A 26,181-nucleotide genomic window follows, 5' to 3' on the forward strand; every position below is an offset into this window, starting at 1 on the left:
AGGCAGTTCAAGACCAACTTCTCAGGGGCGACTAGGGATGGGCAATAAATGCTGGTCCAGCCAGCAACACCCACATCCCACAAACAAATTTAAGAAAAAAATTTGGTACAGGGGCTGCTTACATCTCAACTTGGACGATGAAGCATTGGGCAGTGCTAAGGATGGCTAGTCTTTATATTCTTATGTTGCAGCGAGAATGACATTTACTCACATAGCTGAAGATGAAAAGTGAAGATATGTTTGCAAATGTGAGAACGTATTTACAATAAAGTTTTACCCATGCCACCTATATGCCCCCACAAAGCCGGCTTCTTCCTTTCCCTCCCAATATGTTTCTGCGCAGCTCTAGGCTCTGCAGCTGACGTCGAAGGAATCATCTCGGATTGAATATTGTGAGCCCTGTAGTTATGGTTGGGAGACCCCAAAAGCATTTGTGGCTCATTGTCTCAGACATGCTGACTGTGCCCTCTCCAGAGGCTGATGCATCCTCCTCAGCTTGAGTTCCCACAGTGCTGGGTGGAGGTAGAAGATACTTGGTCACCTCTAGAGTGTCCTGAGAGAGGCAACACGCTGCAAACAGTGTTGGTAGGGACATCCAACCTTTGAGTCGATTTTCCGAGTGCTTTGAACAAAACTGCCTACTATTCTAGAGATAATGGGAACTGCAGATGCTGGAGATTCCAAGATAATAAAATGTGAGGCTGGATGAACACAGCAGGCCAAGCAGCATCTCAGGAGCACAAAAGCTGACGTTTCGGGCCTAGACCCTTCATCAGAGAGGGGGATGGGGGGAGGGAACTGGAATAAATAGGGAGAGAGGGGGAGGCGGACCGAAGATGGAGAGTAAAGAAGATAGGTGGAGAGGGTGTAGGTGGGGAGGTAGGGAGGGGATAGGTCAGTCCAGGGAAGACGGACAGGTCAAGGAGGTGGGATGAGGTTAGTAGGTAGCTGGGGGTGCGGCTTGGGGTGGGAGGAAGGGATGGGTGAGAGGAAGAACCGGTTAGGGAGGCAGAGACAGGTTGGACTGGTTTTGGGATGCAGTGGGTGGGGGGGAAGAGCTGGGCTGGTTGTGTGGTGCAGTGGGGGGAGGGGATGAACTGGGCTGGTTTAGGGATGCAGTGGGGGAAGGGGAGATTTTGAAACTGGTGAAGTCCACATTGATACCATATGGCTGCAGGGTTCCCAGGCGGAATATGAGTTGCTGTTCCTGCAACCTTCGGGTGGCATCATTGTGGCAGTGCAGGAGGCCCATGATGGACATGTCATCAAGAGAATGGGAGGGGGAGTGGAAATGGTTTGCGACTGGGAGGTGCAGTTGTTTGTTGCGAACTGAGCGGAGGTGTTCTGCAAAGCGGTCCCCAAGCCTCCGCTTGGTTTCCCCAATGTAGAGAAAGCCGCACCGGGTACAGTGGATGCAGTATACCACATTGGCAGATGTGCAGGTGAACCTCTGCTTAATGTGGAATGTCATCTTGGGGCCTGGGATGGGGGTGAGGGAGGAGGTGTGGGGACAAGTGTAGCATTTCCTGCGGTTGCAGGGGAAGGTGCCGGGTGTGGTGGGGTTGGAGGGCAGTGTGGAGCGAACAAGGGAGTCACGGAGAGAGTGGTCTCTCCGGAAAGCAGACAGGGGTGGGGATGGAAAAATGTCTTGGGTGGTGGGGTCGGATTGTAAATGGCGGAAGTGTCGGAGGATAATGCGTTGTATCCGGAGGTTGGTAGGGTGGTGTGTGAGAACGAGGGGGATCCTCTTGGGGCGGTTGTGGCGGGGGCGGGGTGTGAGGGATGTGTCACGGGAAATGCGGGAGACGCGGTCAAGGGCGTTCTCAATCACCGTGGGGGGGAAGTTGCGGTCCTTAAAGAACTTGGACATCTGGGATGTGCGGGAGTGGAATGTCTTATCGTGGGAGCAGATGCGGCGGAGGCGGAGGAATTGGGAATAGGGGATGGAATTTGACCTGTCCGTCTTCCCTGGACTGACCTATCCCCTCCCTACCTCCCCACCTACACCCTCTCCACCTATCTTCTTTACTCTCCATCTTCGGTCCGCCTCCCCCTCTCTCCCTATTTATTCCAGTTCCCTCCCCCCATCCCCCTCTCTGATGAAGGGTCTAGGCCCGAAACGTCAGCTTTTGTGCTCCTGAGATGCTGCTTGGCCTGCTGTGTTCATCCAGCCTCACATTTTATTATCTTGCCTACTATTCTATGTCTCTTTGTGCGTTTCTATGAAGCTATGAATGTCCAACAGCATGGGTTCCTGTCCCACCTCAGGCAGATCAGGGTCTTTGTTGGTCTTTGAGTGCTGGTGCCCTGGGGCGTTTCTCTTGCACCCAACTGCACAGAATTGACAATGATGTGTTAATTAGTATGTGCTTCTGACTCTTATCTAGCTAAATTACCTACTAAAGTGTCAGAATCTGAACTGGTGGTATCAATGCATTCTTACAGTGGCCTGTGGCTTCTTCCACAGTGGAAGAGGAGCTGTCTTTCAGGGCTACCTGTGTGACCAGAGAGAGCATATGGATTGCATTAGCACCTTCGGGAGACAAAACAGAGAATACTTCATGACAAAGGGACAGACATTTGGTCATAACAAGAATGCATTCACTGTGTTGATAAAAGTAAAAGCTGTCGGCTCTTTATCTGAATGAATCTTGAGCAAGATAGATGAGTTGACAGCACAAGTAGAAATACATGAAGAACACACAAGCCAGGCACTATCAGAGGAGTAGGAAAGTTGACGTTTTGTGTTGGGACCCTTCTTCAGAAATAGGGAGTGGGAAGGGAGCTCAGAAATAAAGAGAGAGAGGAGAGAGAGAGAGATAATGGGAACTGCAGATGCTGGAGAATCCAAGACAACAAAGTGTAGGGCTGGATGAACACAGCAGGCCAAGCAGCATCTCAGGAGCACAAAAGCTGATGTTTCGGGCCTAGACCCTTCATCAGAAAAGGGGGATGGGGAGAGGATGCTGAAATAATAGGGACAGAGGGGGAGGTGGACTGAAGATGGATAGAGGGGAAGATAGGTGGAGAGGAGAGTATGGGTGGGGAGGTAGGGAGGGGATAGGTCAGTCCAGGGAGGACGGGCAGGTCAAGGGGGCGGGATAGGGTTAGTAGGTGGGAAATGGAGGTGCGGCTTGAGGTGGAGGAGGGGATAGGTGAGAGGAAGAACAGGTTAGGCAGGCGGGAACGAGCTGGGCTGGTTTTGGGATGCGGTGGGGAGAGGGGAAATTTTAAAGCTGGTGAAATCCACATTGATACCATTGGGCTGCAGGGTTCCCAAGTGGAATATGAGTTGCTGTTCCTGCAACATACGGTTGGCATCATTGTGGCACTGCAGGAGGCCCATGATGGACAGGTCATCTAAGCAATGGGAGGGGTAGTTGAAATGGTTTGCAATTGGGAGGTGCAGTTGTTTATTGCGAATCAAGCGGAGGTGTTCTGCAAAGCGGTCCCCAAGCCTCCGCTTGGTTTCCCCAATGTAGAGGAAGCCACAACGGGTCCAGCGGATGCAGTATACCACATTGGCAGATGTGCAGGTGAACATCTGGTTGATGTGGAAAGTTATCTTGGGGCCTGGGATGGGAGTGAGGGAGGAGGTGTGGGGGCAAGTGTAGCACTCCCTACGGTTGCAGGGGAAGGTGCCAGATGTGGTGGGGTTGGAGGGGAGTGTGGAGCGGACAAGCGAGTCACGGAGAGAGTGGTCTCTCCAGAAGGCAGACATGGGTGGGGTGGGAAAAATGTCTTTAGTGGTGGGGTCAGATTGTAGATGGCGGAAGTGTCGGAGGATGGTGCGTTGTATCCGGAGGTTGGTACATGAGGACTAGGCGTTTCTCTTTTGGCGGTTATAGCGAGGGTGGGATGAGTTGCGGGAAATGCGGGAGACGTGGTCAAGGGTGTTCTCGACCACTGCAGGGGGGAAGTTGCGGCCCTTGATGAATGAGGACATCTGGGATGTGCGGGAGTGGAATGCCTCATCCTGGGAACAGATGCAGCGGAGGTGAAGGATTTGGGAATAGGGGATGGAATTTTTTTCAGGAAGGTGCTTGGGAGGGGGGGTATTCCAGGTAGCTGTGGGAGTCGGTGGACTTGAAATGGACATCTGTTTCTAGGTGGTTGCCTGAGATGGAGACAGAAAGGTCCAGGAAGTTGAGGGATGTGTTGGAGATGGCCCAGGTGAACTTGAGGTTGGGGTGGAAGGTGTTGGTGAAATGGATGAACTGTTCGAGCTCCTCTTGGGAGCATGAGGCGGCGCCGATACAGTCATCAATGTAATGGAGGAAGGTGTGGGGTTTTGGGCCGGTGTAGGTGTGAAAGAGGGACTGTTCCACATAACCTACAAAGAGGCAGGCATAGCTTTGGCCCATGCAGGTACCCATGGCCACTCCCTTAGTCTGTAGAGAAGTCGTTGAGGGTGAGGACGAGTTCCACTAGGCGGATGAGGGTGTCGGTGGAGGGGGACTGGTTGGGTCTGCGGGACAGGAAGAAGCGAGGGCCTTTAGGCCATCTGCATGGGGAATGCAGATGATCATATTATGGAATCATTTTTGTTGATAATAGCAAGAGAAAGAAGTTATGGTTGGGAGCTACCTGTGGGAACCTGAAAACCTGCCTCCCTGTGGCATACAATCTTAATCAGAAAAGAATCACGGCTTGTAAGAAAGGCATTAAAATTGTCTTGGATCTGCGTGTTGAGGGGACAAATCAAATGGGCAAGGGTAATATGAAAGACAAAATATATCGTGCTTCAGAGATTGTTTCTTCAAGTAGTATGTTTCAAAATCTACTCAGGAGTAATTAGATAGTGAGGAAGGATCAATGGGTCTTTTTCAGGTTGGAAATACACAACTAAGAATCAGTCCTAGGTACTCAATGATAATGGGAACTGCAGATGCTGGAGATTCCAAGATAATAAAATGTGAGGCTGGATTTCCAAGTGCTCCTGAGATGCTGCTTGGCCTGCTGTGTTCATCCAGCCTCACATTTTATTACCTAGGTACTCAATTATTTGTTATCTGAAATAGTCACTTGGCAATGCTGGCTGAGTGCAATGTACCTAAATTTAGTAATAATACACAAAAAGGTTGAAGGGCACATTTTGTTGAGGATATAAGGAATTTGCAAAGGGATGCAGACTGGTTGGATGAGTGGGCAGAACTTGCCAGATAGAGTTTAACATAGGAACATGTGAGATCGATCATTTCAGTCAAAAGATTAAAGTGCAGACGATTACTTCAACGGATGGAAACTCCAAAAAGTACAATGCAGAAGGCATTCTTATGCATGAAACCCAGAAGGTACCATGTAGTGGCAGGAAATAATTAAGAAGGTGGGTGGTATTTTGACTTATTTTGTTTGTCGAGTGGTTGGTGGTTTAAAAATAGGATTCCCACAGTGTGAAAAGAGGCATTCAGCCTGTCTGGTTTGCACCAACCCTCTGAAGACCATCCCATTCAGACCCAGCATCCCCCCAACTGTACCCCTATGGCAATGAGGCAGCAGTGGTGTTGGTGAGCCTGGCACAGGATTCATGGCAGCGGCAACATCAGCAGCAGCAGTCGTGGTGAGGGGGAGCCCTGTCTGGCACTCCCTGAGTCATGACCCTGCCAGGCCCCCTGGAGGTTCCAGGGACAGGCCAGCTTCCAGCATCAGGAGGGAGAGTCAGGGTGATCACAACTGAATAGGCTAGTGAGTGAACAAAGCTGGTCATTTCTTTTGCTTTTGTTTCTTTAAATTTCTGCTTTTAACTCAAACGTTTAAGATGGCAGTGGCTAGTGGCAATTCTTTTACACTTTTTCCTGTATTCCTATACTCTGGTATACTTGACAATAAAGTCTTATATAGTCTAACCCTGCATTTCTCATGGCTAATCTACCGAGCCTGCACATCCCTGGATACTACAGGACAGTTTTGCACGGCCAATCCACTTAACCTGCACATTTTTGGACTGTAGTAAGAAAGTGGAACATCTGGTGGAAACCCACACAGACACAGGGAGAATAAAAAAACTCCACACAGACAAGTCAGCCAAGGCTGGAAATGAGCCCAACTCTCTGGTGCTGTGAGACCATGCCACCTAGAATAGGCAGTCCTTGTTCCAACTGTAGTGAGGAAGGGCCTGGAGTACAGTTTTGGTCTGCACATCAAAAAAAAATATACTGGCATCAGAGGCAGTTCAAAGAGATTCACAAGGCTGAATCCTGGACTTAAGGGAGTTAATGTCTCAAAAATGAATGAACAAATTGGCCTTTATTACTTGGAGTTCAGAAGAATGAGGAGTGATCTTATAGATTTCAAGATTCTGAGGGGGCTTGACAGAGTAGATTTTGAGGAACTATTCACACTGGTGAGGGGAATCTCAAACTAACAGATATAATTACAGGATAAGGGGCACTCACTAAAAACTGAGACACAAAGGAACTTCTTCTGCCAGACGATAATGAATGTCTGGAATTCTGTACCCTGGAGAATTGTGCAGTCTCAATCATTGGATGTACTAACTAAAGAGGGGATGGATTGATTTTTGAAGTATTGGAAAGTTGATTGTTGTTTTGAGCCAGCACAAAATAAGAGCTCAGGCCTGGGATGGATCAGCCATGGTCTTCTTTCGTGGTTTGAGAGACCAAACAGCCAACTTCTGCTCCTATTTCTTATGTTCTTAATCGAAGAGCAGTACGGCTATGGACAATGATTCTTACTTGTTTATCATGATGTGGATGTTTTGTTGTCACCACATAATCGGTCACAGTCCAAACAGGCCAGGACCTTGATCTACTTGGAGATGTTGAGGAGCAGAATGTTGGACATCCCACCATCCTTCCTGGCTTTCTCTGCCCTACTGCAGGCTGGCCTGTCTTGAAATGAGTCAAAGAGTGTGTTTGAGTGAACTGAAAGTAGCTGGCACAGCTGCTACAGGTAGGGGATAGTTATCCCGAGTGAGTGAGTGAATTAGTGAATTAGTGAGTGAGTGAGTAAGCAGCACAAAAGTCATGAAGGGTTAGTTACATTGGGATATGGGGGACGAAAACAGATGAGGGACGTTGATGCATGTATTAGTGAGAGTGGTAGGTCATATACCTTGGTGAGATGTGGATGTAATGGAAGAGAGAGAGGAAAGTAGCAGAGAGAAGATATTCACGCTTAACGTTGTGGAGCAGAAAAGGTCATTGACCTTCTTTCTTCATTCTCTGGAAGGTGGATATAGCCAAATGTCCTTGTCAACAAAATGTGGTGCCAGTTTTTCCCTGTTCACCATGTCTACAGCCATTCACATAAAGAGTACAGTGCAGTTCGAGACTGGCAGCTGCGTTTTAAATATGCCACTTGCAAGGAATCCTGGAAGTGGCCAGTATTCCCATGCGATGTGGTGCATACATAGTGAGGTAGGTTTCAAAAACGGCAGGAGAATTTCACGAAGTCACACAGAGAGAAACTCTCCACGAAACACTGGAAATTTTAGATTTTTTTAATAAAACGAAGTCCAGTGTTCTTGTCCAACTTATCTAAGGATGTCATAACCTTAGACATCTATTATGGTTCTTCCCTCTGTCGCCTTTGCTCCAAGGAAAATTGCAATGTTCTCTGACCTAACCTTCCATTTCAATCCCCTTATCACAAGAACCACTCCAGTCAATCTCTGCACCTACTGAAAGAAGTTGAAATCCTTCCAAAAGTGTGGTGACCAGAGTAAGGGTCAATGTGCTAGCTCTGGTCTAACCAACAACATAACTTTGTAACTTATGTACTCGTAGCAGTATTTATGAAGTCTGTGATCCCTTATGTTTTGCTCCCCACTCTCAGTGAGACCTGCTACCTTCAAAGATCTCTTCTCATCACTGCCAGATCCTGTGTACCTAAAAATGTTCTACAACTCTCTATATAACATTATGTAGCCTCTGTCTGTCCCTTCTACTGAGATGTATCACTTCTCACCTTACTGTATTTAATTCCAGCTGCCACTGCCTGCCCATTCCACTAACCTATCAATGTATTTGTACAACCAGTTCGTACTGGTTTGTCACAGCCTCAAGCTTGGTACCAATAGTAGAGTCAGAAAATTTCCTCTGTATTTCATTACCAAAGTCATTTATACTGATGTTAAAAAAAAGGAGTGTGGCCCCAGTTTGGCCTTTAGAGAGCACCATTCTCTGCCAGCCTTCAACCGGCACAGTAACAATTTGCCATGACTCACTGTTTTCTGTCATTAAGAAAATATTTCATCCAAATTGACACTGATCATTATTCCATGAAGCTCATTTCTTTCACCAGCCTATTATGTCATAATTTGTGAAACATTTTTCCTCAAAATCCATGCACTATTCCATACATTATCCATTGTGTGGCTGATTAATGATGAGGAAGGACAACTTATAAAGTTGTACTAATAAAGCATCTTTCATAATAACTATCAAGTGGATACAACCCAGTCATTGCGACATTTCATACCCTAAACTGCAAAATACTGAGCTATGTGGTTTGGGACAACGGCTCAGAAAAAAAGACAGACAAAAGATATTGTTAATCTTTCTGAATTTAAAATATATGTGTGTTGAATGTTTGGTGTGGTTGCATTCACTGACCTGTTCTAAATTTGGAAACGTTAGCAAAAAGAAACAAGTGACAATTGAGCAGCCATTCAGCCTGTGCTCGTGCAATGGAATGGGGGCTGGCTGGAACATGGATGCTGAGGCATTAATTGTGGGAGTGGGGATTAGTTATTTAGTATGTATTGGACTGTATTTAAATCCAAAACTGACTAAATGCACAACTCAGATATTGTCCTAATTTAAATAGACATGCACTGCTTGAATGGAGCTGAATACCCTTTTGAATGCTTGTGACAAAATGCATACTGTTTTCTGGTCTCAACACAAACTCTGAGGTTCCCAGTAATATCAGTTGATTTACTAATTGAATGATGAGGGCAAGAAAGGTTTTTTTTAATGAATTGGAGGAAGCTTCATTTGTTTTGTATTTATTGTGACAAGAGAAGGATAACAGAGTTCTCAGAGCTGAGTACCAGTACTTATGTTCTGATTGAAGAAATACTTGCAGTTAATGGGAGAGATTATCGGCACCATGCACCACACACCTCTGCTCCAATTTTTTTTCATTTTTCCCATTTGATTAGAATAAAATTTAAAATGCTTCTGATAAGCGTTGGATACACTTGCAATGACATGGTGAGGGAAGCTATTTAGTAGTGAAACTCTTTAGTGTTCCAGTCAGGGGTGGGCTAAAGAGACCCTCACTCTTAAACAGTAAAGGGATAAATCATCATCAATACTTTGCTGCTGAACTAAGAGCACAAATGTTGTATGGGTTCGCTTCCAAAATTAAGGATCACTCGTACATATTTCAAATGACAGCGATTCCACTGTGTTCCTATGTCGCCATTATTTGTTGAAACTAATCAAGTCAGGGAACAAAAAGTATTGACATGCTCCAAGGTTGGCACTTGTTGATGGTTGCAAGAAAGTTAGGGATATTCTCTTTGTTATGGATTAACTAATGTGTGCTTTCACTGCTTGTTCAACATTCGTTGAACATGTTAGTGTCCAATGTAATACTTACCACTCTGTGGGAAATGGCCTGTCCTTTTCTGCATTGCAACAGATATTGCTCCAGATCACTCTTAGCGGGATATTTGAAACGTTTCAGCTGAACTCAAAACCCTTTAAAATCACTGCCAGCAAGCACCACGATATGGGCACACATTTGGACAATGTTCCCACCTTTTTGCTCCTTCATTTCCCTAACTGTCCCCACCCCCAGTACTCCAGACTGTTCCCACTTCACTCCTCCATGAACCTGACACTATCTTCTGTCTTCTACTGGATCCCAGTTCCACTTCTCCATGTACCCAACATCACATGCTTCAAACCACCCCTAAACATTGACTGACATATTTGCTAGTTCCAAGTCTTGGTGTGAGCAGTTTCTCTCCTGCTGCCTTCTCTTGTTCCATAGAGTTCAAATGGGAAAACTCCTAATACAAGGCCAACAGGGGCACGATATCTTCCAACAAGTGTCGTGACATTCTTGTGTATTACTGGCTTTATCTTGAAGGTAGAATGCAATTTCAAACATTTTATACGAATGAGTTTTCTTGGATTGGCAGTGCATGACAAGTGTGGACCCATCATAGACTAACAAGTGGATTGACATGCCACAAACACACAACTGACTTTACCTCTGTGCCACCATTGGCATTTCGAGATTTTGCAGTCATGAAAAAATGGTCACTAGTTGAAAGACCAATCTGCTTCTTGTTGCCAGCCAAACTTCTTTTGTACACAAGCCTTTGGCTTCAGCTCATCTACAAATTAAACTTCAATTACTGCTTGAACAAGAATGTGTGTAAATGATCCTTGCAACGGCTGTTAAGTGACTTGCATTCAAGACAGACAGCAGTCCTCAGTTTTAAAACTGTTCTTTCCTTATTTCAGTGCACATTTAATAATACATAAAAATAAAAAGACACAGTTCTTAAAAAAAGGAATAAAAATAGCCTTGTCATGTTCTGGGAAATATATTTAAATCTCTTTTCTTCCTCAGCCAGCCTACTTGTGCAAAACTACCTTCTGTATTTGCTACTTCATTGATGCAGTGAGATGGGGTGGAATCAAGCAATAATGAAGGCATTAGTCAGTTTTCCTTGTGTGAACGTTGCAAACAACTAGTGACTGAACATCTTTAATTGGTATCCCACCATGGAATGCACAGATTTCTTGCACTGGATCCATCCCATGCCAAGGGAAAACTGCTAGAGACAGGCACCCATTGGCAAACTGACCCAATTTCTTTTTTGTCACAATTGGCTCACCACACTCTAATTATCCATAGCCACCTGTACGGGCCTAGGAAAGTTCAGTCGAAATGTCTTCTTGGATTCAAATTGAATTAAATTTAAAGTAGAAACAGTGTATTTTTAAGTATATATACATGATCATTCTCGATTGTGTATTGTTTGATTGTTGTCATAAACCAGGCTGATAGTTTTTCTTGAAGAGAATGTTGGAATTAAGAGTGCCCATTATTGTCCAGGTGTACACCTTGACTGTGTTCACTGTTTACATTGTCTTAATTTTGAAACCTTTTTTTAGAAGTTCATTTAAATAAACTTTACACAGATGTTGTTTTACAATCCTGTGTGATTCTGAATTACATGCTCAATGCCTGAAGTACTTCTTTTGCTTCACAAAGAGGCAGTTTTACAGTTGTTACAGTTTTTATTCCTGCTGTTACAATTCCAGTGCAGATCGATAACTTTAAAACAAAGTAGATGAAATAAAAAATTAATTCCTCAAGTAATAAAGACGCAATATTAGATGGTTAAAAACAGAAAAAAAAATCCTGTACAAATGTCAGTCAGGACAAACATGATTATCTTAGTTACCCTCCTATTCTCTAACAACCATAATCAGTAATTTAATCATGAATTAACAGGCACATTGTGGTTAGTTGTAAATTAAACATTATATAACAGTTACGTCTGAGGTAGTCAACATTTTTTCAGAGGGTCACAGGACAACACCCTTATTACAGGAAATGACCAATGGTGAGGATGGAGGTTGAGAAAACCATGTGATCAGTAGTCAAAATGCAACCATGCTGTGGTGTTACTCTGCATCTCAAACCAGTGTCCATCCAACTGCTGTCACTACTGGACCCATCCACTGTTACTATCCTGCCTGTATGATTTGTGTCTTTTAATATCTTGCAACCAGATTTGGGTTGAACGTTTAGTTTCCAGATCTGTTCTTAAGGAAACTAGGAGTGTCAGTTTCCTTTCATGTTACCCTTGTCATTTATTGCTTTTGTCAAGGTCTGCTTCTGAAAATGCAAACCTTAACTGCTCAAATGTACTTACATATGTATCCGAAAACTAAAAGGTCTGAAAAATCGAAGGACTGTTTGAAAGTGGCCCCAAACGAACTTATAGACAAGCTGAGTTTGGACCGTTTGGAAAAAAAGCTTCATTTTTATGACCTTTCAGCTTAAGCAAAGTATTTTTTGCCAAAGGCCACAAAAGGACCTTTGGTGCTTCTAAATCTGGTAAATGCAAGTATTTTGATGATTGCTTTATGCATTTTATTTATTAAGCAGTTATTTATACACACCTATGCACACAACACAATCTATAATAGTTAGGTGCAGCACCACAGGACGTAATAATCATTCTGAATTCTGATAGAACCATAACTGATTCATTTCAGAAGATAACAAATATATCCCCACATTTTTGACAGAATTCGACAGGCCCCAAAAATTCGAACAGCCACTGTGATCTTGATTTTAGCCCTGTTTGCTAAGTTGGAACAAGTAACTAAAACTGCAGATTTATTTCCTGTCTCGTATCCAAATACTGAGACCTTGCAAAAAACAAAGAAAAAAAAGAACAAAGAACAAAGAAACCTACAGCACAGGAGCAGGCCCTTCGGCCCTCCAAGCCTGCTGAGGTTTTCAAATAAAGGACATCCATTCTGTATTACACTGTCCAAACCTTTACTCATATTTGTTAATAAAATTATTCTTCTAATAACATCATGAGGAAACTAGGAATGTATTTAAAAACAAAATGGAAAAATTTTGGAGCCTACCACAGTATTTTCTTCTCCCTGAGAGGGATCTGATTGTGTTGTATAGAATGTGTTGTATAAAATTGCCCTTGCGTTGTATAGAATGTGTTGTATAAAATTGCCCTTGTGTTGTACAGAATGCACATGTCAGCTCACTTAATATATATTATTGTCACACTGTGATTGAAAATATTTTAAACATTGCTTAGAAATATTAGTTTAGTGTTCAGAATTAGCATAAAATCATGTCCACCGTGACAATGGCTGATATTGAAACATCTAAGCTCTGTCAACTCTTGTTTCCATAAACAATAGTGACAAACAAGTATAATTTACTCAAATGACCAAATTTCCAGCAACTTCTATTTTGGTTTCTGATCTATGTCACCAAGATGTCGACCCAGGGAAACGAGAGGCATGTTTAAACCGCCAAGAGCTTACCCTGAATGTCATGTTGGAAATTGTCACCATCTAGTTTCTCTCTGGACAGTGGGAGAATAGTAATCCACATTTAAACAAAGCAAGAATAGGTAATAATGGAATATTAATGCATGCAGGTAGGTCTTTCTTCCCCTCACTGTAAGTTTCTCTACTGAGCATTCAAACCTTACGTGGGAAATCTGACATCTTTTCTTGACATAAAGAATCCAGTGTTTCTGATCTATTTCCAAACCTACTTGCCGTTGCCCACATTATGAACAAGAATTTAGTCTGGACTCGACTTTTTGGTGTATATTTTGTAATAGAACTGTGAACAGGTGAAGAAAATCTTTACCAAAAACTTGAAATTAGAATGTGTTTTAAAGTTACAATTTTCAATTTAAGAGAAGTAAATCCTGTAATCACTCCTAAGGGAAGTATTACGCAGTTCATTCTCCTATCAGGTCTCCAAATAATTTACATGCACAGTACATTTCTGCCAAAAGAAATATCTGTTGCTGCCCCCGTTCCAGCATATGCGAGAAGCTTCCCGAAACACTCCTTGTGGTAGATCTCATGAAATGAATGATAGCAACTACCTTTTTATTTGATTGATGCCAATGTATTGTCTTCTAAATGCCATTTTACAGTACAGTTAGGGGATGAGTCGGAGTAAATAGTTGCCAAACAATCATGGCATGAGTACAGCACAGAGGGAGACCATTTGACTCATGCTGTCTGTGTTGGCCCCAGAAGATGAAACTGACCTAGTGTCACTCCCTTGCCATTTTCCTCATAGCCCTGCAATTTTTACCTTTTCAGATAATGACCCAGTTCTATCAACTGAGGCTTCAATTGACCTTGCCCCAAGCGTACTCTCAGACAATGTATTCTAGATTTACACCATATAGATGAAAATCATAATGCCAACAGTTATTTTGCAAATTGCCTTAAATCTGTGCCCTCTGGATCCTAATACTTTCACCGATGGAAAAGGCTCTCCCTATCTACTCTGGGCACACCTCTTATGGTTTTGAATGCCTTTGTAAACTCCTCCCCATCTTCTTTTCCCTAAGTAGAATAGTCAAAATTTCTCCAAGATTTATACACAACTGAGGCTCCTCCTCCCTGGATCAATTTTTGTGACTCTTTTCCATACCCTTTCTAACGCCTCCCCATCCTGCCCAATGATCAGGTGCCAGAATAACATACAGTATGCCAATTGAAACGAGCATCGCTCACTGGCCAGCATGTATTACCCTTGCCAGGCTGCCCCTGTGAATGTGGTGATGAGCTGCCAATTGAATTGCTCCAATCCACATGCTGTAGGTTATCCCTCAATGCCCTGATGGAGGGAATTCCAGGATTTTGACCCAGTGACAGTGAGGGAATGGCAATATGTTTTCAAACTGGAATGGTAAATAGCTTAGAGGAGAACTTGCATGTGATTGTCCTCCGATGTGTCTACTGTCTTTGTCTTTCTATATGGAAGTGGTCATGATTTTGAAAGATGCTGCCAAAGGATTTTTGGTGAATTTCTGCAGTACATCTTGTAGATAGTACACACTCCTGCTACTGAGCATTGGTGGTGGAGGAAATGGACGCATGAGGATGTGATATCAATCAAATGGGCTACTTTGTCCTTGTTGGTGTCAAGCTTCTTGGTGTCAAGCTTCTTGAGTGTTGCAGAGTTGCACCATTCCAGGTAATTTGGGAGGAGGGGGTGGGCAGTGAGGGGCGGTATTCCATTACACACCTGATGTTTGCCTTGTAGATGCTGAAATGGCTGTGGGGAGTCAGTAGGCAAGTTACTCACCGCAGTATTCCTTGCTTCTGACCTGCTGTTGTAGCTACTGAGTTTCTGGTCAGTGGTAATCCCTGGGATATTGATAGCAGGGCATTCAGTGATGGTAGCACCATTGAACGTCAGGGGGATTTTGTTAGACTACCTCTTATTGGAGCCCTTGTCAGCCGAAGTCCGAATATTGTACGGATCTTGTTGAATTTGAACATGGCGCACCTCAATATCTGAAGAGTTGTGAATGGTACTGAACATGGTGCAATCATCAGCAAATGTCCACATTTCTGATCTTTATGTTGGAGGGAAGGTCATTGATGAAGCAGCTGAAGTTAGTTGGACCTCGGACACAACTCTGAGGACCTCCTGCAAAAATATCCTGGAGTTGAGATAATTGACCTCAAACAACCATCTTCCTATGTCCCATGCACGACTCCAACCAGCGGACAGTTTGCCCCTGATGCCCATTGATACAAGTTTTGCTTGGACTCCTTGATTCCACACTTGGAAGAATGTGGCCTTGATATCAAGGGCTGTCATTGTCACCTCACCTTTGGAATTCAGCTCTTTTGCCCATGTTTGAACCAAGGTTGTAACAAGGTCAGGAGCTTATTGGTCCTGGTGGAACCCAAAGTGGGTGCCCCTGAGCAGGTTATTGCTGAGCAGGTGCTGCTTGATAATGCTGTTGATGCCACCTTCTATTACTGAAGATTGAAAGTAAATTGATGAGGTAGTAATTAACTAGCCTGGATTTGTCCTGCTTTTTATGTAGAGGACAAATTACTGCATTGTTGGGTAGATGCCAGTGTTGTAACTGCACTAGAACAACTTGAATATACCTGCACTGAATTATAATTTCTAAAAGTTTAGTTTAAATAACTGACTCACTCATAGTCGGTGTCCACTTTTCACATCCTTTTTGAACATGGATATAACATTTGCAGTTCTCCAGCCTGCTAGTACTAGCCTGACCCTAAGGAAGACTGGAAATTTATTGCTGGTGTGGATATGAGTTTGCTCACTGAGCTGGAAGGTTAGTTTTCAGACGCTTTGTCACCATTCTAGGTAACATCATCAGTGAGCCTCCGATGAAGCTTCAGGCTCCGATGATGTTACCTAGAATGGTGACAAAACGTCTGAAAACTAACCTTCCAGCTCAGCGAGCAAACTCACATCCAGAAACTCAACCTGAGCTACAAATCTTCTCAAAGCTCGCTAGCACCTATGGACGCAATACGCTAATACAGGCCCGAAGATGCCATCCGACAGAGTGCCACCTGCGAACAGCTGTATTTCCTGCATGAATGCCTAAGGAAACAGGTACGACCTAAATGTCTCCAATACAAACCTCCCCTTAACACCCCACTAGCCAAAAGGCTTCATCGGAGGCTCACTGATGATGTTACCTAGAATGGTGACGAAACGTCTGAAAACTAACCTTCCAGCTCAGTGAGCAAACTCACATCCAGAAACTCAACCTGAGCTACAAATCTTCTCAAAACTCGTTATGTCTCCATAATTTCCATCCTCGCATCCACTCTTGTTGCTTTTCATCCAGTCCCAGTGCCTTTCAAATACAGATAGCCTTTCTAATAACTTATCCTGATCAGTTTGAAATGAATCAAGTGTCTGAACTACCGCCTCTTTCATCATCACCTGCACAGTACTTTCTTTCATTATAAAACAACAGGAAAGATATTAAATTACTATCTCAGCTTTGCCCCTGCCTCCATATGTAAACCTCCTTTTTGAACCATAAAAGGCTCCTGTCCAATTCTTAATGCCATTTCACCATCTAACCATTTTTATATCTATACAAAATTTATGGATGTCCATTTATGTTAGTTGCCAATCTTTTCTCATACTCTCTCTTACTTTGGATAGCTCCTAGTCCTTTTCTATATCTGACCTAACTCTTATCATAGAATGATCACAATCCCCTAAATATACCTAACACTTGATTGGTGTAGCTCCCTTGATTTCCAAGAATACCAGCAATGCCTCCTTTCTTGTTGGACTATAAACATACTGCTGTAGTAGAATCACTCAAGAAGCTGTTTCCATCTCTACCCGGAATGATTCCAATCCCTTGTTTGTAATTGAAGTCACTGCTCTATAGTTCTTTCACTTCCCTGTAATTTACTTCCAGATTTGTTCCAGTACATCTTTCCCACTAGCCAATGGCTGATAGACTACTCTGAACAACACACCTCTTCTTGTTTCTTAGCTGTATCCAAATGGATTCGGTCCTTGACTCTCCCACACTGCAATGTTCACCATAATCAATACTGCCACCCCTCCTCTTCTCTTTTCTTTCATATTTTTCCTTGTATCTAGGAATATTTAATGTCCATTGTTATCCTTCTGTGAGGCATGCCTCTATTATCATCATAACATCATATTTTCATGTGACCATCTGCATGTACAACACAGAAATCTTTATTCTTCATTCTGTATTCACTTCATTGACATTCATGCTCCTTAATCCCAGTCTGCGTTTTGTCACTTTCCCTATAACACTAACCTACATAATTATCTTTCAATTTATGCACGAGATTTTTTGTGAATTGATAACATTGGATCAAATACAAATCCTTTCAGACTGATAAGGTTTTAACTGCTTTGAAATTCAGCTAAGGAAACCGAATATTTCATCCATCTCATCTGTGCCAGGGCTTGGGCTTCACACAAGCATCATCATGAGTGAATCTACCTAAGGTACTCCAGATGGTTTTGCCATGCCATATCATAGGTGGTGACAGCAGTAATATGCAGGCAGTTCAGGTACCTAACCTGAAAATATATATGTCCTTGTATTCCTTTCTGGCTCATGTTTTATTCTAACTTTATCTCAAAATACTGCATTGTTAGCTCATTCCATAATTTGTGAGTAGTTTCTCCTGAATTCTCCTGAAACTATTAGTCAATCAGTTACTCAACAGTCAACTATTTGTGGTGCCCAGTTGGAATTCGCAGGAGTGGAAACATCTTCTGTACCTTATCCAAACCCGTAATAATATCTTAACGAAAACTTCTCAATTTTCTTGAGGACTTTCTTTTTGTCACTGCATGAGTGAAAGTGTTTTGGTTCTGCCATCAGCTAGAGAAGCCTATTGATCAAAATTACTGGGATAGCCACCATTACAGGGATCTTCAAGTCAGATAACATGCATACATTTAATGAGAAGCTCAAACAACACACCAGGGAGTTATAAATATAATATGTTAATTGGGTTAGAGGTAGAGGCATGGGAGAAAACTGGCATGGAACATATGTGCCAGAATGGACAAGTTGAGCCAACTATCTTTTTTTGTGTTTTGCAATCAGTTGTGCAACACTAAGGTACCCACATCGAGCATCCACATTGATAAATGTGTCAAAATTTATATGTTTTACAATAACGTAGAAGCTATAATTTTGCCACATTTATGCAAGTTATTCCAAAATCAAGTATCACTGATGCAATTGTGATAGGTGCTTTTGAGTAACGGTCCCTGCTGGGCCTTCTTATGTTTCTACACCATCAAATCAACATTAAGTACATTATACATTAAGTCCTTACCAAAGCAAGATATGTGCATTAGTGTTGAATGAAATGGGCTGCGATGGTGCCAGTATTTGCTGTAAAAAGTAAAACATTCCACTGGAGTTTTTCCTTTTCTTCCCATGGAGCATTCTGATGGCTACATGTATTAAACTGATAGAAGAGATCATTTGCTGTTGAATGATAGTCATAAAAGCCTATCAGTCTCTAGGTAGCAACACGGGGAAAAATGGTAAAGTGCACTAGAGGTTTTAAAGCCATTTGTGAATGTCAGAATTTTGCACTAAAATTTAATGTTATCTACAGCTGAATCCATTAGCAACCCTGGTGTGATGTGAAAGTGATGCTGTATGTCACCAGTATGTCATTTAAGTAATATTACAAAGCACTCATCTGTTCAATGTGAGTGTTTGCTGTTCTGGCCCGAGACAAAGCAATTGTGGACATTATGCAAATAGGATGCAAGCCTGTCATTATAGGCCTCCTCCCCCTTTTAAATGTATTCCTTGGCCAGGTGCCCTCTGGAACAAATCTGATTCCCAATATAGTGACAAGAGAAAGTTATCATGATATTTAGTGATATTTGGCAGCATAGCATGATATTCAATAGATAAGATTCAATTTCACTGGAATAACAGTTATTTAAGTATTTTGAAGTGTTTTGGTATATTGAAGCTGATATAAACCTAAGTTGTTTTATCATTCTGTAGTTTCTTACTACATATGTGATCTTGAAGGTGAAATAATATTGTTTGTATGTTACTTCACAAAAAGCATCTCCAATTTTCTCATTTCTGATGGAAATCAACACTATCAGCACTGCCTGGCTGATCATCTGTTGTACTCTCAAAAGTTGTGTGATGGTGTCAGTATATGCACGTAACAGATGTCTATATATACAAAAAGCAGGTTGTTTTGGCTTTTTTTGAACTTGAGATGCATAAAATAAATGAATCATATAAACTGGAATGGATAATACTATTTACTACAGCGTCAAAGAGCCAAAGAACATTTGCTTACTTTACAATGATTCAGTCATTCCCATATTTCCATAACCCTGTGAGTTTATTTCCATCAAATGCCCATGAATTTAGTTGTGAAATTTTTGATCATGCTCATTTCTACCACCCAAATAACTACCACTCCCATCTTATATTTCACTGCAAATCTTACCTGCCACCTTGAAGCTGCGTCCTCTCGTCATTGTAGTTATTTTGTTATTAACCTATTCAGAGAGATTGTTGCATATCTCTGGAGCAGGAGGGACGTGAACCTGGCTTCTCTAGCTCAGAGGTAAGAATACTACCGTTAGACCACAAGAGCCCTCATCCTCAGTTAATCGGGAGCAGCTTTACTTTATCTTCTCAAAATTTGTCATAATCTTGAACCCATCAACTAAATCTCCTGTCAATCTCAAACAAAAGCAGAAAATGATGGAAAAGCCCAGCAGGTCTGGCAGCATCTGTGGAAAGAAATCAGAGTTAATGTTTTGGGACCAATCCTTCCTTCGATTCTTCCTCTCGATTTCTTTTGCTCCAAGGAGAATATTCCCAGCTTCTACAACTTGAACTTGCAAATGAATTTCCCTTATTCCTAGCATTGTTTTTGCATATCTCTGCATCCTGTTTAATGAGCTTCATATTGTTTCCAAAGCATCTTGGTAGTGTCTTGGCCTGGTGTGGCCTCAGTGTGGACCTCTGGTCTCAAAGTGATTCCAGAGCCTCATAAACCCTGGGATGAAGTACAATGCAGTCTAGAGTCAAAGCCTGGTGCAGCTGGGAGGTTAAGTGCCAGCATGGACTGGGTTGGAAAAATGTTGTACTGAGCATTTTTTTCTCAATTTTATCATTTATTCCTAAAATCTTCTAACTTCTCTATTTTTTTCTCAGAGCTGTAACTGAAGAAGCGGTACCTAGGCTCTTTGTACCTAAAATGGTATCATAAGTGGTGACTTATACACTTTTTACAGTACTCATTTGATTATATATGGCAGTTAAGCTAATTCTAATTCTAATTCTGCTGACAACATAGTCATTGTTGCAACCTCAATCAGAATTGTCTCTTCTGACAGAAATGGACGTAGAATATCTTTGGTTATATCTTCTCATGGCCTACCTGGTAGCAATAAAGAACACTGAAAAAGAGAAAACTAAAGACCTATCAGCCTGACATCAAAAGTAGGGAAAATATTCGAATCAATTATGAAGGTGATTATAGGCTATTCAGAAACAAATGATTGTCAGATTAGGCAGAGTAAATGTGGAGTTATGAAGGGGAAATCATCCTGATAAACCTACCAGAGCTTTATGAGGATTCCGTGGACAGAGTCAATAGGGAGAGCCAATGGCTTTGGTGTATTGGATTTTCAAAGGCCTTTGATGAAGTACCATGCAGGAGGTTAGAAAAATATTAAAGTGGATGAAATTGAGGGTAATGTTTGAACATAGACTGAGGATTCTCAAGCAAAATGGAAAAAAAGGGAATGAATGGTAGGTAGGCTGTGACCAGTGGGGTCCATAAGGGACCCAGCTTTTCATAATATATGTATCAATGATTTGGATGTAGGACCAATTGCAATATTTTCAGATTTGCAGACAATGTGAAACTTGGTGGAAAATGTAAGCCATGAGGAAGATGCAAAGAGACTTCAGGGAGATTAAGGCCAGTTGAGTGCATGGGCAAGAGCATGGTAGATGGAATACAAGCAGACAATTGTGAAATTACTTGCTTTGACAGAAGGAACATTTCTCAAATGCGTCGATTTTCAAACAGAATAAAGACAACATACAGCGGATGGTGGAAATGTTAAATGCAAAGGGAAGCTGCTGGAGAAGCTCAGCAGCAAATGTACCACTGGGCATTGCATATATTGGTTAGATCACTTCTCTTGTATCACCCTCTCATCTTATCCAACCTCTGCAGACTTTATAATGAATTCATGTTTGTCTTCCTACCAATGTGAACAACCCAATGTGTATCACTGAAGGCTAAGTACCCACCTCTCAGTCCTGATTTCTGAAGAAGGGTCTCGGCCCGAAATATCAGCCTTCCTGCTCGTCTGGTGCTCTTGGCCTGCTGTGTTCGTCCAGCTCTACACCTTGTTATCTCAGTCCTACCACATGGTTTTGACTTTGGAACTAAGTCATGTTCAAACGTTTTGAGTTTGTCAGAAACACAAATTGAATGCCAGGCGCATGCATAAGCACTTTGGCATGCTTTGGAAAGTACCAAGAACTCTTATTCTGTACTTTTTTTTCATTGCCCTCTCTCTCTCTCTCCAACCTCCTCTTCAAGCCCATAAAAACGAGGCTCGGACAGGGTGGGCAATCACTGTTGCTCAATGGTCCAGGAAACGCTGTGTGCTAACTTAGCCACTTCAATTTTAAAAAAATGTCTACATAATTTCATGACTTTTTTTATTTGTATTTTGCAAACTCTGAGCATGTCTCCATGTTGAGGTGTTATTGTCATCTCCCAACTGCCTCAGCAGCACCCATCTCTCCTGGCACAGTTACTCAGGCTCCAAAGCTGCTCTGATTGGGCTGCCAATCTCAGGAGCCCTCCTACTCCCCTTCTTTCGATGATGACTAAGAAGTAGCTAATTAGGAGTCTGCCTCTGGTATAATTGCTGAGTCACCCCCACCATTAGCAACTGCAGGCTTTGGTGCCCTTATTTCATCCCCAAGATTGGGAATCTGAACCCAGTAGCCTTTGAGGGAAGGGAACAACAGCAGTTGTTTCTTTTGCTACAATGGGAAAGAGGATTACGGTGAGCATTGGGACAATGCTCATAGAGTAACTTATACAAATATTTTTAGCATGTTGTTTCTGTATGAAACTGTTGTACATAAAGTGCAGAGATGCAATAGGACAGAATTGTATCCAGGACATGTGTAACAAAATTAGAAATGCATAGTAAAAAATCATACCATTTGCTGATTTAGGACCTCTTACTTGGAAGGCATAAGATGAAGGAAAATGGAAGGCTACTATTTTAGCATTAATGCCACACAAAAAAAAGGGCTAAACACCACTCTTTAGATAACTCTCAAATAGAAATGCACAACTGCAACCTAGGATTTCCACCTGGGTTTGACAAGAAAGCCAGTTCTAAGAGCTTAACCTTCTCAGAAGCAGGTCAAGATAACATTAGCTTATAACCAAGTTAGAGAGAGAAATCAGCTTCCCACTCCTTTGGAATGCAATGGTTTGTACAATTTAGATGTTGTCTACAATGCAAGCGAATTATTCTTCTGTACAATATTCAAACTCCTATGGCAGGATTGCAAAAAAATAAGTTTGTGAATTGGAACATTAACAATAGTTGATGTGAAAGGTCTAAACACATTCTTTATAAGTTGGCCATTATAAGGATGGCCATTGATCACTTCTAATTGACTGCATTACTTTTAATCATACGTATAGTTTTTTTTTATACAGTAAGTCTACGTCTGAAAAAATTATGCATAATTACTTCTTTCTTTAAAAAGGTGTGATATTGTTCTAACCATTTTGTTCCATTTTTCATGTCTTTCAGGAAGAGAAGAATATGTTGCAACATTTAAAGGATCAGAATACTTCTGCTATGACTTGTCACAGAACCCAATCCAGAGTAGCAGTGATGAAATAACATTATCATTCAGAACCCTTCAAAGGAATGGTCTAATGCTTCACACAGGGAAATCTGCAGATTATGTAAATCTGGCTTTGAAAGATGGTGCTGTCTCACTGGTCATTAATTTGGGGTCAGGAGCCTTTGAAGCTTTGGTGGAGCCTGTGAATGGAAAATTTAATGACAATGCCTGGCATGATGTGAAAGTAACCCGGAACCTCCGTCAGGTAACAGTACAAAGGATGATGTAGAAAATGTGGGACCTATTCTGAATCGTGTATGGAAAAAGAAATTAATTTTACTGCACACATTTACAAATTCCAAACTAAATATAACAGTTTTCCTTTTGAATTGAAAATAAGTTGACTATAACAAATTATTTATTAAATTTGACTCAATTTCCAGGTAACTATTTTACTTCATAATACCTGAGCAAATGCAGATCTAGAGAAATGCTTAAGGGTTAGAACATCATTGCATTTTAGCAAACAAATTTGCATCATAGCAAGGTGACCCATAATAGAATCTGTTAAATTTGCAAATATCAATGATTAAAGTTTTTGGATGTCTACATGTAAAGCAGAGGAAAATGCATAAAATCTCTTACATTTACCAATATTACCAAATGCACGTTTTTCAATCAATGATATTCAACTAATAGAGTGAAGCTTTATGTCCTAGCTTATGAACATTTGAAGTTATCCTGTGGCAGATCTCAGTGAACATGTTATGGAATTTGAGTAAGTTATCAGTCATTATGTTGTAGCAAATACAGAGAATTGATTTTCCTCAGCAGAACCCAAGAAACTAAGCAGAACATTGCCTAATTTACTGAGCAACTCTAAAGCCATTCAATGTTCACCATTCTAAAGTTTAAGATGCTCAGCTGAGTAGGTTTCAAGGACATTGAACTGTAGGTTGACAAGGTTCTTTGACAAGTTATGTGTGCTGGGTACTAATGACATAATCAAGACACAACTGCGAGTTTCACTGGATGGCTTTTGTGAAAAATCAGATGAAGACAATTTTAAGCGGTCCCAGAGCCTAATGAGATTCAAATAAGTAAGCTTTGATCTGTGTCTGGGGGTCTCATAGAGGCCGTAGTCCTCTTCACTTCTCAGAAAAGGAGGTTTAGCTTTCCTGCCCGCACATGTCCATACTCACATATTTTGGACTCTATTGACAGTAAAGTCTTTCTCATCAAATCTGCACAAATTAATTGCCCTGTGCTGATATGCTTTATACCATTGCCATGACAAATAAGCTGCCTTTCAACCTGGTATGTTTTGTAGACCCTGACAAAATATGCAAATTTTCAAGAAAAATATTGTATATTTGGTTTGGTTCAATCTCTCAGTCCATAGAATTTGTGATCTGGTCTCCATTATATAGTTTTTGAGACCCTTTTGAGAGCAATATTGATTATAGGTTCAGGAAGATCTTGTTGCCTGTAGTGACAGCTGTAATCATACTGGGGGAGAAAAAAGAACGTTTTGAAATGAATAAAATCTATTCTAGATGTGACTAAGACAAGAAAGGCAAATATTTTGGGAAAAAGTATTTGAGCCTTCAATGACTCAAATATGACCACAGGGATCTGTTCTTCTGCACATTGCATATACAAAATCAGTTTCATCTAATCTGCATCAGCCAACCAGCAAATGGGAGGACAGGTCTCCTGAAGTGAAGTTCCGAAAGAAATACAGGCACAAGAAGCATTGACACTGTGAAAATAAAGGTCAGGTCGTGATGTAACTGTCTGAAGAAACTCTCTTAGAAAAAAATAAAGGTTTTGCAATTACATCCTACCTTTCACAACCTTCAGGGAGTTCAAAAGCTCTTTACCATCGTCAGAACATTGCTGAATTATTGCTATTGTTGTAATGGAGAAATTTTATTCTCTGTCAGCAACTTATTCATGATGGTTATCAAAATAGACAGAAAGACTGCTTAAAAATAACTTAGGAATTTCTGCATATAATTGTACAGGTCCAACAATGCAGTTGGTTTCCACTTTGCTCCTAGTCAGTGCTAGAGATTGTTTGGCAGACCTATCAAAGCACCTAGCAACTCAGAGTAAATTCAAATCAGCATTTTTGTGTATCCACTCGAATGAAGACTTTCATTTGAATCACTTGAGGCAGAATTTGCCTGAACCCTTCCTGTGAATAGAAATCGTGTATGAAGCAACCTCTCCTCCTCTCCTAACTGCAGTACATTTGTGGAACCTCAAATATATTAGAAGGGTGCAGGGTGAGGGAAAGTGGGTTGAAGAGGAAACACAACATTTCTACAATTAGACCATCATCACTGTTATTTTTGTAGCAGCTTTTAAGATGAAGGTAAAGAGTGGAAAAAGTAGGCCTATAAAGCTGCACTTCTCCATCTTTCTCCCTGGCTTTGGCAGTACAAGGTGCTGTTGGCACTTTCTCAGTGGACTCCATGGATAGGTCCTTGGGAACACTGATGGAATTCAGGCATCCTAATCCTCTTCCAGTTCTCTGCTGTGGATCTTTTATCCTGCAAAAATGAAAGTAGAATGTCAGTAAAGTGTGTTACTCTATTTGATCAATATGCCAACTGTCACTGAATGTCAACAGATTTATGGAGAGATGCATGCATGTGATGACCAAGAATAGATGTGCCTGAGTTGGTGTCATATACAGATATTACGAGTAACTCCCAAGTGTCAAGGTGTGCTGTTGAGTAAGTGACAAGGATGCGGGCATGCTGAGCATTTTATTGGGTGTGATTGGTCTGAAATGTGACGTGTGGCTCACCTGACTGCCCAAGTGAAGTTACTTTTCTGCCTTGTGGCTTGTCCTCTGTGGAGCATGTTGGGTATTAACCACCCTTACCGTCTGTAGCTATGTGCTTCTAAGAATGTGCCTTAAAGGCGTTCTGCTCACCCCCTCGAGTGGACAGGTGTCATATCTGCTGTGTTGCACATAGTGCATTTGGGCAATATCGGTCAAGTGGAAGTCCTTTCGCTGTTTTACTGCGACATCTTCATTGACCCTGACTGCTCCAAATAGTTGATCATGCACCATGCAGTGCAAATGTGCTGTTTTCATTTATAGGACTGTGCTTATAAAAAGGGAAGCCTGTCTAGAACATTGCAGCTTCCCTGCCCCCTGCTGTGTGCAGAGATGATCAACAGCATGACAGGGAGGAGTGCAGCATGGAATCTATTGGGACTATGCTCTAAACGTGAAAATGTAATAGGTG

General features: G+C 41.9%; 1 protein-coding gene across 45 annotated transcripts in view; it reads left to right on the top strand.

Annotated features, from left to right (window-relative positions):
- Positions 1–26,181, top strand: part of nrxn1a (neurexin 1a) — a 1,700,803-nt gene that overhangs the window by 648,234 nt on the left and 1,026,388 nt on the right. For all 45 annotated transcript variants that reach the window (XM_059648525.1, XM_059648528.1, XM_059648548.1 and 42 more), the window contains one exon: positions 22,879–23,180. In XM_059648525.1, the coding sequence (XP_059504508.1) occupies positions 22,879–23,180 (302 nt within the window). The remainder of the gene's footprint in view (positions 1–22,878; positions 23,181–26,181) is intronic.

The sequence above is a fragment of the Stegostoma tigrinum genome, chromosome 9 (assembly GCF_030684315.1).
Source record: "Stegostoma tigrinum isolate sSteTig4 chromosome 9, sSteTig4.hap1, whole genome shotgun sequence".
NCBI classification, from domain to species: Eukaryota; Metazoa; Chordata; class Chondrichthyes; order Orectolobiformes; family Stegostomatidae; genus Stegostoma; species Stegostoma tigrinum.